General features: G+C 42.5%; 1 protein-coding gene across 14 annotated transcripts in view; it reads right to left on the minus strand.

Moving 5' to 3' along the window:
- ROBO2 (roundabout guidance receptor 2) overlaps positions 1 to 14,549 on the minus strand; it is a 503,588-nt gene extending 489,039 nt beyond the window's left edge. For all 14 annotated transcript variants that reach the window (XM_088442746.1, XM_088442748.1, XM_088442744.1 and 11 more), the window contains exon 1: positions 13,959 to 14,549. In XM_088442746.1, coding sequence (XP_088298872.1) covers positions 13,959 to 14,010 — 52 coding nt within the window. In that variant the 5' untranslated portion in view covers positions 14,011 to 14,549. The remainder of the gene's footprint in view (positions 1 to 13,958) is intronic.
- Positions 14,550 to 18,039: the final 3,490 nt, after the last annotated feature.

An 18,039-nucleotide genomic window follows, 5' to 3' on the forward strand; every position in this document is an offset into this window, starting at 1 on the left:
GACACGGGAGCTGGGCTTAAGGTAAGTATTGTGGTTTTTGTTTCACTACAGGTGCATTGCTACAAGGGGCATTACTATAGGGGGCACTGCTACAGGGGGCATTGCTGCAGGGGGCGCTACTACAGGAGGCACTACTACAGGGGCACTACTACTGGGGGCATTACTACTGAGGCACTGCTACAGGGGGCACTGCTACAAGGGGCATTGCTACAGAGGGCACTGCTACAGGGGGCATTCCTACAGGGCACTACTACAGGGGGCACTACTTCTGGGGGCATTACTACTGGGGTCATTACTGCTGGGGCACTACTACAGGGGGCATTACTATAGGGGACACTGCTACAGGCGGCATTGCTACAGGGGGCATTACTACACGGGGCATTGCAACAGGGGGCATTGCAACAGGGCACCTTGCTACAGGGGGCATTACTACAAGGAGCACTACTACAGGGGAACTACTACTGGGGGCACTACTTCAGGGGGCATTACTGTTGGGGCACTACTACAGGGGGCATTACTATTGGGGCACTACTATTTGGGCACTAATACAGGGAGCATTACTATTGGGGGCACTACTACAGGGGGCATTAAAATAGTCGGCATCACTACTGGGGCATTACTATTGGGGGCACTACCACAGGTGGCATTACTACGTGGGCATGACTACTGGAGGCACTGCATAAAGGGTACTACTGTGGGCATTGTGTAAAAGGGTCACTGCTATGTGTGATAACATGAATAAGGGACACTACTATGTGGTGTAATGTGAATCAGGGGCAATATGTGCGGTGTAATGTGGATAAGATTGTGCAATTGGTGAGTAATATTTCATGTGGGTGCCTATATGTGTGTTTTTATTACCTGTTGGTGTATATTGTGTGTTTTTTTCATGTGTGTGCCTGTGTTTTTTTTCATGTGGAGCCCATGGGCCCCATTTCACAATGAGACATAACCCCTTTAGCATTCGCTAAATGGGTTATATCTTCCTTTCAGTATATAACAAACAGCGCTGAGCTTAGCTTATCGCTGTTTGTCAATGTACCGCTTACGAGCGATACGGTTCAAATTGCGCATACCCCCATTTCGTCCATATTTAATAGTACCTCCACATGTTTGTTGCCCAGGGACCCCACAGACCTTAATCCGGCCCTGAGACCCCGATAATTTACATGCTTACTCGCTACGAGCATCCGGAGCAATTCATCATTGCTCTGGCGCGGAGAGAGCTGATACAAAATTCAGCTGTCTCCCTGGATTTCTTTATTGCTTCTTTCGAAGCAGTGAATCTTTTCACTGCTCCTTTTGGAGTAGTGACACTAGTGCGCCTGCGTGAGCTACAGGTCACGCTTGCGCACAAGAACTCCGGCACCCGGTGGAAGGAGCCTGACAGGGGTGGATCCCATTTGCAACCCAGGACTCCTTCGTATAGGGAAGTAGCAGGGCATGTGCCGTGTGTGGGAGCAAATGCGATTTGAAGATGGAGAATGCTCCTGCACTCAAGCTCCAAAAATATTGTATTTTCAGAGCTTGATGAATTCCTGTCCCCATACTAGTATATGAGAACTGCGGGCCATTCTGGGAGAGAAAGGTAAGCATGAGATATCTATGATACTAGTGTATGGGGACAGCGGGCCATTCTGGGAGAGAAAGGTAAGTAGGAGATATCTGTGATACTAGTGTATGGGGACAGCGGGCCATTCTGGGAGAGAAAGGTAAGCAGGAGATATCTATGATACTAGTGTATGGGGACAGCGGGCCATTCTGGGAGAGAAAGGAAAGCAAGAGATATCTGTGATATTAGTGTATGGGGACAGCGGGCCATTCCGCCAGAGGAAGGTAAGTAGGAGATATCTGTGATATTAGTGTATGGGGACAGCTGGCCATTCTGGGAGAGAAAGGTAAGCATGAGATATCTATGATACTAGTGTATGGGGACAGCGGGCCATTCCGGGAGAGAAAGGTAAGTAGGAGATATCTGTGATACTAGTGTATGGGGACAGCGGGCCATTCTGCCAGAGGATGGTAAGCAGGAGATATCTGTGATATTAGTGTATGGGGACAGCGGGCCATTCTGGGAGAGAAAGGTAAGCAGGAGATATCTGTGATACTAGTGTATGGGGACAGTGAGCCATTCTGCGAGAGAAAGGTAAGCAGGAGATATCTGTGATATTAGTGTATGGGGACAGCGGGCCATTCTGGGAAAAAAAGGTAAGCAGGAGATATCTGTGATACTAGTGTATGGGGACAGTGAGCCATTCTGCGAGAGAAAGGTAAGCAGGAGATATCTGTGATATTAGTGTATGGGGACAGCGGGCCATTCCGCCAGAGGAAGGTAAGCAGGAGATATCTGTTATACTAGTGTATGGGGACAGCGGGCCATTCTGGGAGAGAAAGGTAAGCAGGAGATATCTGTGATACTAGTGTATGGGGATAGCGGGCCATTCTGGGAGAGAAAGATAAGCAGGAGATATCTGTGATACTAGTGTATGGGGACAGCGGGCCATTCTGGGAGAGGAAGGTAACCAGGAGATATCTGTGATACTAGTGTATGGGGACAGCGGGCCATTCTGGGAGAGAAAGGTAAGCAGGAAATATCTGCAATATCTCCTGCTTTACCTTTTTGATGAATGGCCCAAAATCTTAATTTCTACAATAGCAGGTGAAAATATTAGTGGTGATGAATAGAGCCCACAGTGAGTTAAATGTTTTTTTTTTTCCCATCACTTTGTGTTGTATGTGTTGCTGTGAGGTCTTTCATGCAGGGTTCTGAAGTTGCCACATGGGACCCTGTGTTTATGCACTAGAAGCACCTGGTGCACAGGGAATACACAAGTGAGAACCTGTTTGGCAGAGATGCGGGGAGGTGGAACAGGTAAAGCCATGACGGTAAAAAAAATAAAAAATAAATATAGAAAGAATCAGTACTAAAAGGTCACAGACCATATGAACATCTTCATTCTCTGCATGTGCAAACACCATGGGATTATTCATATGGATTTTCATTGTGTGCAGTAACATTTTATCAACAAGGTCAAATGCAGAAAGATTTATCTACACTACAATGTATACTTAATATTGTAACCAGTGTCACGAATGCATCTAATATTCTAACACTACAGGTATGTAGTTAAGAAAAAAAGCTTTTAGTTCTAGTATTTAAGCTAAAGAGTATTGAGTATGATATGTTGACAGTTATAATGTCGACATTCATTATGTGATGAAATTATATGTTGACATGTTAGACATGTTGACATATCGTCCCTGGGGGGCCCATCGGTGACTTACGGTTGCTGCTATTTCCTAGTTGGAGAAAGGACCTCTGTGACGTATCCACCACGTGACCGCTGCAGGAGGCTGGACCGCTCCTGCGTTACCATCCACTAGGGCATAGAGGGAGAATAAATATTTGTGGCGAGTGCAGCTAGCCACCTTGCCCGAAGCGCGGAGAGCGCAGCGAGCCCGCGAGGGGCCACTTTTGGTCCCCGTTAGCATCCCCGCCCCTCCCCCTTTCAGGCCGAGTCACGTGGGTGTGACGACACAGGTCCATCTGCGCTGTATAGTCTAGTCCTAACCGTGACTTACCTACTCCCAACGGCTGCAGCGACGTCTTCCGGGTCCTGGCGGTCATGTGACTGTGACTTCTGTATCAGAACTCTGACCCTCCGACGTTCGGGTGAATATTTCTGCTCTAATGCTAATCCCATCATAACTGTTGACATGGTTGTGTCGACATTATGAATGTTGATATTGACGATCCTTTTGACCACATCCCCTAGCACTCTATGGGTCTATTTTTGTCAGCAGCTAAGGAACCTACCACTTTGATTTTGGATTGTATGAGGAACCCACAGTACCCAGAGTAAACTCATCCAAACGCAGGGAGAACATATAAACTCCACACCTGGTTAGATTGGAGCCAATGCTAGTTATTGTGCCATCTTTGCATAATAGTTGCATTTGCTGTTTGAGGGATATTAAAAACAGAAGAGGAGATTTATGGATAGGGTGTGTGAAGGCAAAAATTCATGTTGACGCAAAAGCAGAACAGAAGTTGTCTTACCTCCACCCCGATCCCCTCTCCCCTCCCACTTACTCTCCATTGACACTATCACTCCCCTGTCCCCCAAATCTGCTCTCTTGGTGTCATCATCTCCTCTCCCAAAAGCGGTCATCTCCAAATCTTACCTCTTCTACCAGGGCCACCGGGACACCTGACTGTCCTAGATTTTAGGGGGTTGTGACACTGGAGTGGGAGCAGCCATAACCCCTTCATGTATTAAATTGTATGTATCTCCCCCTGTGCCTCTTGTTCCACTGGATATCTTTACTATTCAGTATCACATACGTACAAACTCTTCTCATTTATCAGCAAAGTCCATAATCACACTTCTCTTCCCTACATCTCCGCTCACACTGCCTCCCTGCCAATGACCACCTCCTATACTCTCTGATCACCTCCAACCAATCCCATCTTCAGGATTTCTCCTGTGCCACCCCCAACCTCTGTAATGGCCTTCCACGACTTCTTGCCTTCAATAGCCCATCCGTTAAATGTGCCCTTAACACTCATCTCTTCACAAAAGCCTATCACCACTTACCTTAACTCTCCAGGCCGTGCCCCATCTCGCTCTTGGGGGTAAATTTACTAAAGTCAGAGTTTTTAGAAGTGGAGATGTTGCCCATAGCAACCAACCAGACTCTAGCTATTATCTTCTAGAAGGTGACAGTTAAATGTTAAATAGAATCTGATTGGTTGCTATGGGCATCATCTCCATTTCTAAAAACTCTCACTTTAGTAAATATACCCCTTTATGTCTGCCCATATTCCTTTTAGAATGTAAGCTTTTGTGAGCAAGACCCTCTCAGATGCCCAGACACTTCACGAGTTCAATAGAGGTGTGTGCAGACCCCCATGTTTTGGTTTTAGTTCTAAATCCGCGTTGTGCTTTGGTTTTGTTCTCAAGTGTTTTGGTTTGATTTTGGATTTCGTTAAGAATTGATAAAAACAGCTAAAATCATATAACTTGGACCTGTCTTGTTCCTTCCTATAGTATCACTAGCATCAATAACAATCATTTGCAGTCATTTCCATCCATTCTGACCACCTCACAGCACCTGGAATCATGAGAGAGGGTCTTAGGTGCAATAAAACATTCACAAGATCCAGTTTTTAGATCCGAGTTCTGGACTTTGCGACCAATGTGATCCGAGTCTCTCTAGATCTGAGCTCATCTCTACTGATGGGTAAGGATACATTTTCTGTCTTTTATTCAGGTAATTGGTTTCATGTGAAAGGTCGCACATCATGTGCAGCATTCTTAGTGCTATATCTATCATCAACAGTGCATCACTATTACCATCATCCATTTTCATCCATTTTCCTTACTTTAGAAGCAACCCCAAGAATGAACTTGTGATTGCAGAATGAAGAGAATATTTGATGATGCCGGGCACAACCCAGTCTGCAAAAAAATAAACTGCAGGGATAACAAAACTGTTGTAGCTTCCAGCTGGCACACTCAAAAATTTAAAACAAAATACTTTGCAATAAAACTTGCCATGTATTGGTTCAGATCCTTCCCTCCGTCCCCCTCTCCTCCCTGCCTCCCCTGCATACTGACACTGGCGGGTCGGACCTGGCAGTGTAAAATTCAGCCGCTACTAATTAGCTGCGGAAATTGCAGTAGTCGTTATCGTGGGGACGGCTCCATTTTGCAATATTGACTTGCTCCAGTATTGCATGCAGCTAGCTTAACCAAAAAATCAATCCAACAAGCAGGGGTGGCGAGATTTGATGGTGGTGGTAGGTAGGGCTGTAGAGAGTTGTGCCGGGCCATGGCACTTTTGGTGGTAATGGCAGGATGTGTGGCCAAGTCTCCTTACAAAAAAAACAAAAATAGTATTTCCTCTGCATTGTGAAGCACGCTCCACCGGGGGGCGCCGTGTACCTCACAGGCCGGGGCAAACTCATATGGGAGGGGGGAAGTGACTGTTGCTGATAAGCGGCAGCAGCCTCCCTGGTTCCACCGCAGATTAGAACACAGCAGCGTGTGCTGGGCTGGGGAGACACAAGCTGCTGCTGCTGGAAAGTGGGGGGTGGGGCGGGTGGCAGATCAGCCCCTATGTGTAGCTTGTGGTTTGGGGAGTTACTCAACTATATTTATATAAGATGTTGTTTCCTTACAAGCCTCATAATTGTTAGTTGACCACACTATAGTTAGTGTTCCAGTTACTGTTCTTATACACTAATTTTTTTTTTCTTTTTAGACTATTGCACAAGATTCAGGAGTCTATTTACTAAGCAGTGTTAGGAGACGGAGTGAAAAGTGATAAGGTGCCAGCCAATCAGCTCCCAACTGTCATTTTTCAAACACAGCCTGTGAGATGGCAGTTGGGAGCTGATTGGCTGGCACCTTATCACTTTTCACTCTGTCTCCTAACACTGCTTTAGTAAATAGACCTGTCAGTCTTTTTGCCACATTCATATAGGCCCTCTAAATGCACCCGTCTGCATCCCGCACAAGTAACTTGCTATCATTTGTGTGCTGTGGCATTCCCAGCGCGGAGTATGTTCGACCCCGTAAATCAAACAACAGATCGGGATATAAACACAGCAGTGCCACGCGCTCACCAGTTTAGTCCTGCAAGCTAAGCGCCGCCTCAGTCCTGGACTCCGTCCAAAACACAGCCACATTCTTAAGGCCCGTTAAAGAAATATTTCTCCATAAGGCTCCCTCCTCGGAGGGAAGATGTGAGCAAAACACAGTAATAAAGCTGAGGCCCTAATTGTTTATTCTGTGGGGTTGAATCAATCAGAAAACATGGCAGTGAGCCACTTTGAGAGATTGGGATATCTGCGAACGCATCGCGTTGCTGAAAGCAGATAGAGACTCCCTGTTATGTGCTGGCTCTAATTAACATAAAAGGCCAAAAAAAATCAAAAAAATAAGGTAGCAATTTGGTGCTATGTTGCTATAAAGGATAGACTGTTTTCTTATTTACCTACGATGCATAACAGCAAAAGATAGACACATACACACGCGGCATGGATAAATGCAGGCTGCATAGACAGGAACACACACAGGCTGCGGGGGATATTAAACATCTAGAACCTTTCCAAGTTCCAGCAGCTTAGCAAGAATGAGCAATACGGATCATTAATGCCACCACCCGCCCTAACAGAAAAGCAGCCGCTATTGTCTAACTTATTGGTCATTAGCATGGTTAACAGAAGGGCAGGTGACAGGTGTTAGGATGTGACAGGATGGCAGAACTGTGACAGGAGCACGGTGACTGTCTGACAGATATATATGCATTTGTGACGTCTGATCAGGATGACTTTTAAGATACCGTATAAGCTTATGGTATAAGCTCTAAAAACATAAAATAACCATAGTAAAAAAAAATGGGAAAAGCAGAGTAAGGCTATCCAGACATGCTTGGAAATTCTCTCTGATGCCTGGCCTGATTTTTTTGGGGGGGAATAGTTGTTTGCTTGCTGTCACTCCCCTGTGAGAATAAATATTAATGATCATACTAAGTAGCTCTATGTGTACATGTGGGATTGCCATCAATTATTAATAGGTGTAATAAGGGCTCGCTTATTGCAGAAGCCTTTTCCATTTTGCAGAAACGCCATAGAACAAAGCCTTTTTTTTAAAGTGTCCAGGAACAGACAACTAAATAAAAAAAAAATTAATAGAAGCCGTTATTTAATTTTCATTTTTTTTCGTCTAAGAAATTGTGACCTGGTTTGTAGGGTTACTGTATATCACCTCTATTAAAATCACCATGGCCTAATGAGTAGCCGGAGAAAGAACAGAGGCATTTGTGAATCTGAGGTTTAATTAGGTAGCTTGCAATAATTGTCTTGAATAGCTGACTTACTTTGTGTTTGATACAGCCATATGTGCGGTCATCTAGGGAAACTGGCTTGTTTTAGTCGTGTGAATTGTATATTGTTTGTGATCTTTGCTGATGAATGTTTGCAGCACAGTAGAAACAGTGTTTAAAGTGAATTAGTTCTGTCATATTTCTATACCAGGGTGGAATGTTTCTCATTGGTTAGGCCGTATATGTGTTGTTACTACATTATCCTAGAAAATAAATGAATTATATATAATTGACGCTGAGAAAACCACAACGTTTTGAGCAATAATATATTTTAAATTCAACTGTATACAGAAATGTTTAGGACAAGATTTATCTGCAAATGACTTTTACTAAGATGAAACTCAATGTTAGGCTGATATTGGACGGGTACACAAGAACATGTACTGTAGTTCCACTCCACTAAATAATATGAGTGCAATATGTGCTGAAAATACATTGTCTGGCTTTCATACAGAAATCACATTTTCTCTGTATCCTTGTATTAAGAGGCTTGTAAAGGCCACTTAGGTTTTATACTGGATGATAGTTCTAATTGTAACCAGTTCAATCTGCCACCAGCTTTTTCTATCTAAACCCATTTTCTAAACCCTTTTACACCAATTTTGTACACGATGTCCAATAAATTTAGATAGAGCTAACATTTGATACAATCTTCTAAAATCTAAATTTAATGCGATAAGATTTATAGAGTTTCCAGATTGTTCATATCTATAAGAAACAAAAAAATGTCTTACTTTGTTTTAAAAAATTAGCAAATATATTATTATTATAATTATTATTATTATTATTATTATAATAATAATAATAACAACAATAATAATGATAATAATAATAATAATAATAATAATAATAGCTGCTCCCATTATGTATTTAAAGACATTTGTGTACTTACTCTGGAATACTGAGAGTATAGGTCATGTGACATTAGCTGGGCAGGTTCGAGTTACCCTAGTCCCCGAAGCAGACGAAGGACAACCCATCATCACATCACATGCTCTACCAGACACACGTGACATAGAGTGTACGCTTTTTCACCATACTTGCAGATTTCACTCAGAGGGGGCATTTCCATGGTGAGGCAGTGATTCCGCACCACATCCCGCCCATTTCACTAGAAAGTGGGCGGTATGCAGAAGGAACGCCATAGGCATGAATCTCCAGGATTTTCCGTGTGACAAAGACAAGTGACTAACACAGACATGCTGGACTGTGCTGGACGGTGAATGGGGCCTCTGCCCTAGAGGACAGACTCCTGATTGTAAAGTGGACCAATACAGTCTAATATAATCACATACCTCCCAACATGACCCTCTCCAGGAGGGACACAATGCTCTGGTCCTGGACTTCCCTGGTAATTTATGATTGGTGGCGGCTCCAGAGGCGGGGCTGTAATACAGTCTAAAATTCACATAGGGGAGTCACACCAACTGCCAGTGAGTCCCAGCCAGTGATGTTTGACAGCGTGTGATATGACAGTTGGTGTGACTCCCCTATTTTAATGTTGAACTACGCTGCTGCCCCACCTCTTACCAGGGAAGTCCAGGACCTGAGCATTGTATCCCTCCTGGAGAGGGTCATGTTGGGAAGTATGTAATCAGATTGCAAGGCCATAAGTTTATCTTAGCCAGCTGATGACTTAAGTACTGTTTTGGTGCCCTGTGCCAGAAAGAGCATTGGCGCCCCCCTCATTTTTCAAAGGGACATAATGCACCCTAAAAAGGGCCATGGCGTCATGGGGAAGGGCCAGGGAAGAGTTAGGAGAGGCCAGGAGATGCTGGGGATGAAATAAGAGGAAGCTACAAGCAAGAATGATAATAAACAGAAATTTGACAGGCCCAAGAGCTCCCTGACCTGTGGTGCCCTGTGCGATGGCACCGGCCGCACTACCCTAGCTACGGCCCTGACTGCAGAGTTATCAACTGTCGTTAACTTTTAGTTACGGTCAGAGTTTTTATACATTTGCTCTGGATATTTGTATCCGAGAAATGTGCCTATTTTTCAGTGCTGAGCAACCGCACACAATAAAATTCCTCTTTTTCTGCATATTATACGTCCATCTTACTATTGGATCTTATTATCTGTGCCTTATAAGATTTTGTTGAAGAGGATTATCGAAAATGCAAAGACGTGTATTATATTCACATTCAGTAAACTTGTCATGATAGGGAATGTAGTGTAGACAGAATTGTGTGCGACATAACTTGGAATCACAGACTCAACAGAGTGTCCATGGAAACTAATTTAAAATGTTGGCATTTGTGGAACTGTATACAATCGTATCCTCTTATCTGTTCTATGGAAGGCAGCTAGTGAAGAAAGGAGCAGAGACACCTTCTGGATAAACTTGCTACTGGGACAAAGCCAGTTTCTGTAACATAACTTCTTACTTTCCCTATGATCACGGATGGCCTGTGTGTTTTTTCCCTCAAGCCTATTTCAGTTACAATGTCCGTATTTTAATGAAGACAAACTGCACGTTGCATCTTCTCGTGTTCACAATGGTGGACACAGCGCTCAGAATGTGTTTTAGTCTGGATGTTGTTCTTGACAAGATTAACGGAAGGTGGATATTTTGAATACAATCAGTTATGTATTAATACCGTGTTCTGTACTATGATAAAGTGTGTCTTCTTGCAGAGGTGATTCTCAGGAGGTCACGCAGGGTTGCCATGCAGGGCCGTAACTAGGGTGGTGCGACCTTTGGGCCTGTCAATTTTCCTGTTTATTATCATTCTCACTTGTAGCTTCCTCTTATGTTATCCCCAGCATCTCCTGGCCTCCCCTATCTCTTCCCTGGCCCTTCCCCATGAGGCCATGGCTCTTTTTCTTGTGCACTATCTTATGTGCCTATTTAAATAATGGGGGGGGGCGCCAATGCTCTCTCTGGCACAGGGCACCAAAAAGTCTAGTTACGGCTCTAGTTGCCAGACCAGCACCAGCTTCCAATGCGCAAATATAGGATTTTTTTTTTAATTTAATTGCGTAAGTGACCTGCTCATGTGAAAAGTGCACAGAGTCCTAGCAAGGAAGGCACTTCTTGCACCGCTGCCCAGGGCCCAAGCCCAATTGGGCGACATGATGGCTGCCTCAATGCTATCCTTTTGCATCCCGCTACCTAGAAATGCCTGTCCAACACTGATATTTCTGCACCCTCTTCTCTGTTCTGTGACATCATAACACCCCTGCGTCCTGCTACTGCTGTGTATATACTTGCCTACTCCCTCAAAATGTCTGGAAGACTGACTGATGAATTTTGGGGACTTCTCCCAGGACAGCAGGGAACCCTCTCGTATCCTGTCCTCCCACACAAGGGACTTGATGGGTATAATTGTGGTGAACCACATCATTATGGCTCCTTCCCTCTTGAGCAATGTTTGCGTAATTGTGCCGCTTGGGGTGGAGCTGTAATGAGGCAAATCACTTCAACACCCCACCGCAGCACTTGGCACTTGGATATCCTGTTACATTATAAGTAGAGATTATTAAAATCACTGTAAAACTTTTTCGCAAGGTGACATCCGATTGTTTCGCCAAAAGTGCGATGACCAGCAGGAATGGTCGGTATATCGACAGCCGGCATCCCGTCCGCCGGCAATATCACTGCATCCCGCTCAGCTATAGGATCTTTCCTCTGTTAGGTCGCCATTCTGTGGTATATTGTACAACTTTGCACAGAATTTGTCCAAAAAAAAAATAAGCTTCACGTGCACACACTTGTACCAGTATCCCATGGTGCTTACTGTAAATGCTGTTTGCTTTGCAACAATAACAGTGTTACTACTACACAATGTGTCATTATCCTTAATTTGATGAGTTAGGAAACTGACAAAAATGAACAAACGCCTATTCTTCAATGATGAACCCATGAGAGTATCACCTCTAGGTATTTTACAGAAAGAATTCAGCACTGATGTTACCTTCCATAACATGATAATCAGATTAGCACTGAAAAGGGAGGGCTGTTCAGTTCTAACCTCAATGGTTGTTCTACAATGAAAGTCTGAAATTCCCATTGACTCAATGTACAAATATGCTTTCATCTCTCTCATAAACAAAACGTACCGCGTTTGTAGAGCAAACATAACATTATGCCTATTCCATGCTTGTATTTATCAATATCATCACAAGATCATTTTTTTCTCTTTGATACCCTATACAAGTGTACAGTTTATAAACTAGTACTCATCCAGCCAATGTTAGTTTATGCAAGAGAAGGGTATTCCATTGGTTACTATACTGACTTGCTGGTGGCATCAGAGGTGCAAAGTGCTCAATCTGAGTTTATTAAAGCTCACTGACAATAATATAGTGTCAAACAGGAAAATAACACAATAATTGTTTTCTGTCCACGTGCTTCCCCCATCTGTGGCAATAGCATTGAGGGCTGAGACGAAACAGCAATGTACAGTATGGCAGCTTTATGTCTTTTATCTTAAAGACCAGACACATCCCTGTATCTTCTGATTTCTATAGATGTCAATGGGAATGGCCTTCACGCGCCATCCCATTGGATAACCAGCCACGTGGTCATGCAATGGAAAGGTGCCATAAAAATCCAGCTTTTTGGAATCTTGCTGATAGTGTGTTATCTAAAAGCTACAATGAGAGTTATATATTTTTCAATCCAGAAAAGAGACATACAGTAGGGAACTAATCAAAAGTGATATGAAAATCACCTATACAGTAGCTGCTGTGTTAATAAACCTGTGTGCTATATATTTCCATAAAATGAGTATAATCATTACAGTACTGTCTGTGTCACAATATTATCTTGCCCTACAATATAACAGGGTTCTACAGTATGGACACCATGACTTCTCAAATGTATGTGTGTGTTTCATTATTAATAGCGGTCACTGTGCACCTTCTTCCATCAAGACTGTTATTTCAACCCTTATTAAGTACAAAGTAGCATAGTATTGAGGTATATCTATATTTAGTCATAATTCTTCAAAGTAAAAAAAAAAAAAAAGGACCAGAATAAAAAAAAACCCATAAAAATAAAATGACTGCCATGTGCTGTAATAACTAAATGTTCTTCTGGATGTAACTTCTTGAACCTGCTCCTTAATAAGTAGAACAAAGGGGGCGTACAGATGTGCAATGAACCCGACGTAAGGTTGCACAGACTGAGCTTGCTGATGTCCTTAGCATTATTTTCACCACTGGAGAGTCTAATATGATTTTCTTCCCTACTCCATCCACTTACTGCTCTTCTTCATGTGTCTGTATCTGCAAGATGAGTGAGGCTGTCAGAACACAGGGTGAGAGCAGCTGACAGCTTATTGCTTTATTTATGGGAAACAGTTTTCTTTTCTTTTTTTTACAGCAATCTATATATTCCACTTTACATATAGATATGAAGCACATTCAGTATAGAGAGACAATGCAACCTGCCAAGTGGAGGAAGATGAGACAAAAATTATTTCGCTGCTGCAGAACCTCTTGGCTTGGTGACCTCATAAAGTCAATGAGGAGTCAACATTTGAAACTCAACTAGGAAGTATCATATGTATTACGGCTTCCAGTATTTTTTGGAAGAAGTTCTGCAGCAGTCACAGGCACTTCTGATGTAACTTTGTACTGTATATCTATGGAAGTATACATATATATATATATATATATATATATATACAAACTCACGTATATATTTGGGTGTGTGCTACACACACACACACACACACACACACACACACACACACACACACACACACACACACACACACACACAGATATTTCCTGACTACAGGTGATCTTCCATCTAAGATTAGCATCACCTACTTTAACACTGATGCACATCCCTGCACAGACATGGAAACAGTGCATTAATGTGAACCACTCCAAATAATGTCCTATAACTGTTATAGCCAATGCACATTTTCCACCTTCAATACCCTAGATAATGACAGACTGGACATTGGATACACGGCTGCAACTCATCTCCCCGAAGCAAAGTACCTGACTTCCTCCAACTCTCATGCCATCCATCCATGCGTAAAAGCACTGCCACAGCCTACAAAACGCACCCCACTTGCCAGACACATAGAAAGAGATGTTCAACTTACCCAGAACTAGACATAACAATCCACAGAGCAGGACTGGAACCAGGAGATCCATATTCACACATTAAGAGATCCAAATTATACAGGGATGCCCAATTCCAGGAGCAATATTATAAATGGAAGAGACACCCAGGGTGCTTGGAAAGTTTAGCCTCTCCTAGAAGACACTAAAGCCAGGATCCGCTCATGCTGCAAGCTGTTCATGGATACACATTACTTTATCACCCATTAGATTCCAAAACATGCCTAACAGGGCACCACATATCCTATCCTACAGGAGCTTTAGGTCAGTGGGATTTTTTCCTTGTGACCATGGCAGACCAGAGATAGATAAAATCCTTTCTTGAGCAAAACCACTGAGTTCATCCAAAGTGGTCCCCAAACTTGTGCCGGACTCAGCTGCAATTGTTTAATTGTTGTTTCCTTTCCTCAGATGATGACTTAGAGGCTGTGGATGTTACGCAGAACTGCAGAGCATCCACTAGAAGCAGCTGTGAGGTTCCCTAGTAGAAGTTCTTCCAAAAACGTGAATGACGGGGCTGGCTGAGTTTGCTGTGCGCCCTGGTGTGCTCCTGGGAACGTAGGGGATGAGAGGCACTACTCCATGCACTGTGTATAATTCAGCAGCCACCCAGCTCAGCCCTGCACTGAGAGTAGCCCAGCCCTCCTCTGTCACTCCTTCTCCTTACAGCCCAGTTCCTGCTCACTCTCTGGGACCTGGCTCTGCTCACCAGCCAAGGGGAGGGATAACAGGAGCTGAACTATTGCTGTATAATGCTGAGGAGGGGAACGGGTCTGAGCATTGTACTCTTGAATATCTATCACTCCTCTTCTACACCTACAGTATACACTCATCCACAATGCACAGGACATGCAGCATCCACACTAACCACCTATTAATGCACGCAGGCAGCTCATCCTGTAGTTATAATCCAGTGTCTAATGCAGAGAATGTATATGCAAAACAGAATAATTGTCTGTTTTAAAGGGATCTGACAGAATAATGCTTAATTATGCATGATGTCTTTAGTGAAAGGGATACAGCGAGGCTGCACACTCAGATGTACTGTATGTACGTGCAATGTCATTACTCCAATCATATCTATTGACAGCAATGCAAAGCAGGTGTGCCCTGACACATCAGATTAAATAAGCTGCAATTGATCTCCATTGGAGCAAATGGTTATTGGTGTACACTGACACTATGTATCACTGTGTCACTGTGAAGCAGATACAACATTATACTATCTGTTTGTTACAGGGTTAACTGGATGCTAAAAACTCCAGGTGTGTGTGTGGGGTGGGGGGTAAAAGATCTGTTTGGCTTTGAAAACACAATACAGACTATCCTTAACACAACTGGATTTACAATAACTCAGTTATTGAACCCAAACCTTCCTGTAAGTGCAGGACTGTGAAAAACTCTCATTGAACGTGTTAGGGTAGATTATATAGTGACCTTGCTTCCAGCAGGAAGACCCTATATAAACCGAACCATAATGTATATGTGTGTCTTATTATTGGGGATATACAGGAAGCAGGTTGCAGTTTGTTATAGTGTTGTGATGATTAGCAAATAAGACACAGCATATTGAATAATGCAACAACGCTGCCACTATAACCTAATTATGTACTGTAAACTACAGGCAGTCACATACAAAGATTTAGCTCTCTTCCCATCATCTCATATTGCGTTATAAATGATTCAATGAACATTAGTGAGCAACATATAATAATTTAACTCGACATAACAAAGCTGGCACTTCAGTGGCTTCAACTAAGTAGAGACACACAGTAGTAAATACCGTGTTGTTGAACTGCCCACTCAGATCAAAGCATAGAGGTGAGATTGGTATGTAGTGGGATTCATAAGATCAGAAAGGTCTTCACATGACGGGCTCAGGCGATGTAAATAGGTGGGATGGAAGAGCAGGAGTGTGATCACAGGGATCCTGATAGCTGTGTGATGTTTGCACTGATGATTAGACGGTGTAATACACTGCACAGGCCATGACACAGGATGAACAGGCAGGGAGATCTAAACGAATCTTTAGCTCCCCCTACTGGCACATTTATTATGGACCGATGTTCTTAATTTTCCGCTTTTGTTTAGGTAGTGATGGAGATACTGAAATCATTTAACTCTTTATTCAGTAGGGTCCTATCATAGCCAGTGTTCTCATGTTAATGCCCTCAATAGCAAAGATCGTCTCAGAAACTGCTCTATTTTTATTCTTGATATTACTGTGAATACTATTTTTTTTATTTATTATTATTATTATTATTATTAATAATAATAATCATAATGTTGTTATTATTTTTGTTGTTAGTATTAGTATTACTACTAGTAGTAGTACGTCTACTACTAGCTTTTTTATTATTATTATTATTATTATTAATAATAATAATAATAATAATAATAATCATAATGTTGTTATTATTTTTGTTGTTAGTATTAGTATTACTACTAGTAGTAGTACCACTACTACTAGCTTTTTTATTATTATTATTATTATTATTATTAATAACTATAATAATGATTACATTATCAGATATATTACACACATATTATTTTTCTCTGTATTTTTGTTAGGCTTGTAGTGCTTCCCATTAACAATAAAATAGTACATAATAGTACATAAGATATATATGAGGTATTATCGTCTTGTACATACACAGTCTCTTCCATTGGCTTTCAAAACTGCTCTAGGGAATGCTTAATGCAGTTATAACTATAGATATTAGACCTATAATGGGAATGCTTGGGGCTTAATGTTTTCAAGTACACTATGAGGAAAATCATCATTTTCATTTAAATGTGACTCTTTTTCCCATTCTGTACAGACTTTCCCCTCCTCAGTACATATTTAGCCGTGCTCTTTATTTATCTCTAGATATATAAACACGGCTGTCATCAGATATGATGGGACCCAGTACAAATGAAACTGGTAGGGCTCTCATCACCTCACCCTCTGACACTAATCCAGTTTATACAGAGGTGTTGCATGGGCCCTGGTACCCAGAGCGAGTGCACGCCATGCCATAATGCTCAGAGCTCCCCTCATACCCCAGATCTCCCCACATGCGGGCATCCCGCATGCTGTCCCTGCCTCTTAGACCTCTACATATGCAGTATGCAATGTAGACCTATTCTGCATATATATACATATATACAACTCCAAAGAAGCAGCGGCGGCACTCACAGGACTTCAATCATCAAACTAGTACCTCAGTATCCCGACGTTTCAATCTTTATTCAAGATTTTCCTCAGGGACTATCACCAAAAAAATACAACACCAACACTTAAATAAACCGTGAGACACTTACCAGTGTGGAATGCTGCATCAGACCAACATGTGGAGTGATGTCATCCGGCTGCGTCTCTGCCGGCGCGCCTCGCACCACGGGGTCCATGCAAGGGTAACTATGGTGACGCCAAGGGTAACTATGGTGACACCAACATGTGAATATGATACGGACAGTGAGATACAAACAGAAAAACGGAAACATCCAGCAACATTGAGAGTAGAGAAATGCAATAACAATCCTATTTACTGGGAAACACTAATGTCAACACGTCCAACCCATGAAAATGGCAAAAACACAATAAATACAAAAGTAAAGTGTAGTATATACACTACAGAGCATATGGATCCAAGTATGGCATGAAAAATAGGAGACTAATGGTAAATGAAGGGATGGTGCAGTCAAACTACAGATCACCCCAGGTATAGTGATAATAAAGAAGAATAAAACAAAATAAACAAAGAATAAAGAAAACAAACCCCATGTGATCATAAAGCAAAAGTCACCAGAGAAAGATACTACAGCTTATAAAAAACAAGATAGAGATAACATCTCATTGAGCCCATGTGGGGAAACACAATTCAATCGGTTAAGCCATTTGGCTTCACATTGCAACAGTAACTTCTCTCTGTTGCTACCTCTTGTTAATGGTGGGATATGATCCACTATATTGTAGGTCAAAGTGGCCAACAAATGTTTTCTCTCAAAAAAATGTCTGGTCACTGGCTGATCACTTTCTCTATCATTAATTGCCAGGTGGATGAACGGTGTTGTGCC

The sequence above is a fragment of the Taudactylus pleione genome, unplaced genomic scaffold (assembly GCF_031769625.1).
Source record: "Taudactylus pleione unplaced genomic scaffold, aTauple2 ptg000316l, whole genome shotgun sequence".
Classification (NCBI taxonomy): Eukaryota; Metazoa; Chordata; class Amphibia; order Anura; family Myobatrachidae; genus Taudactylus; species Taudactylus pleione.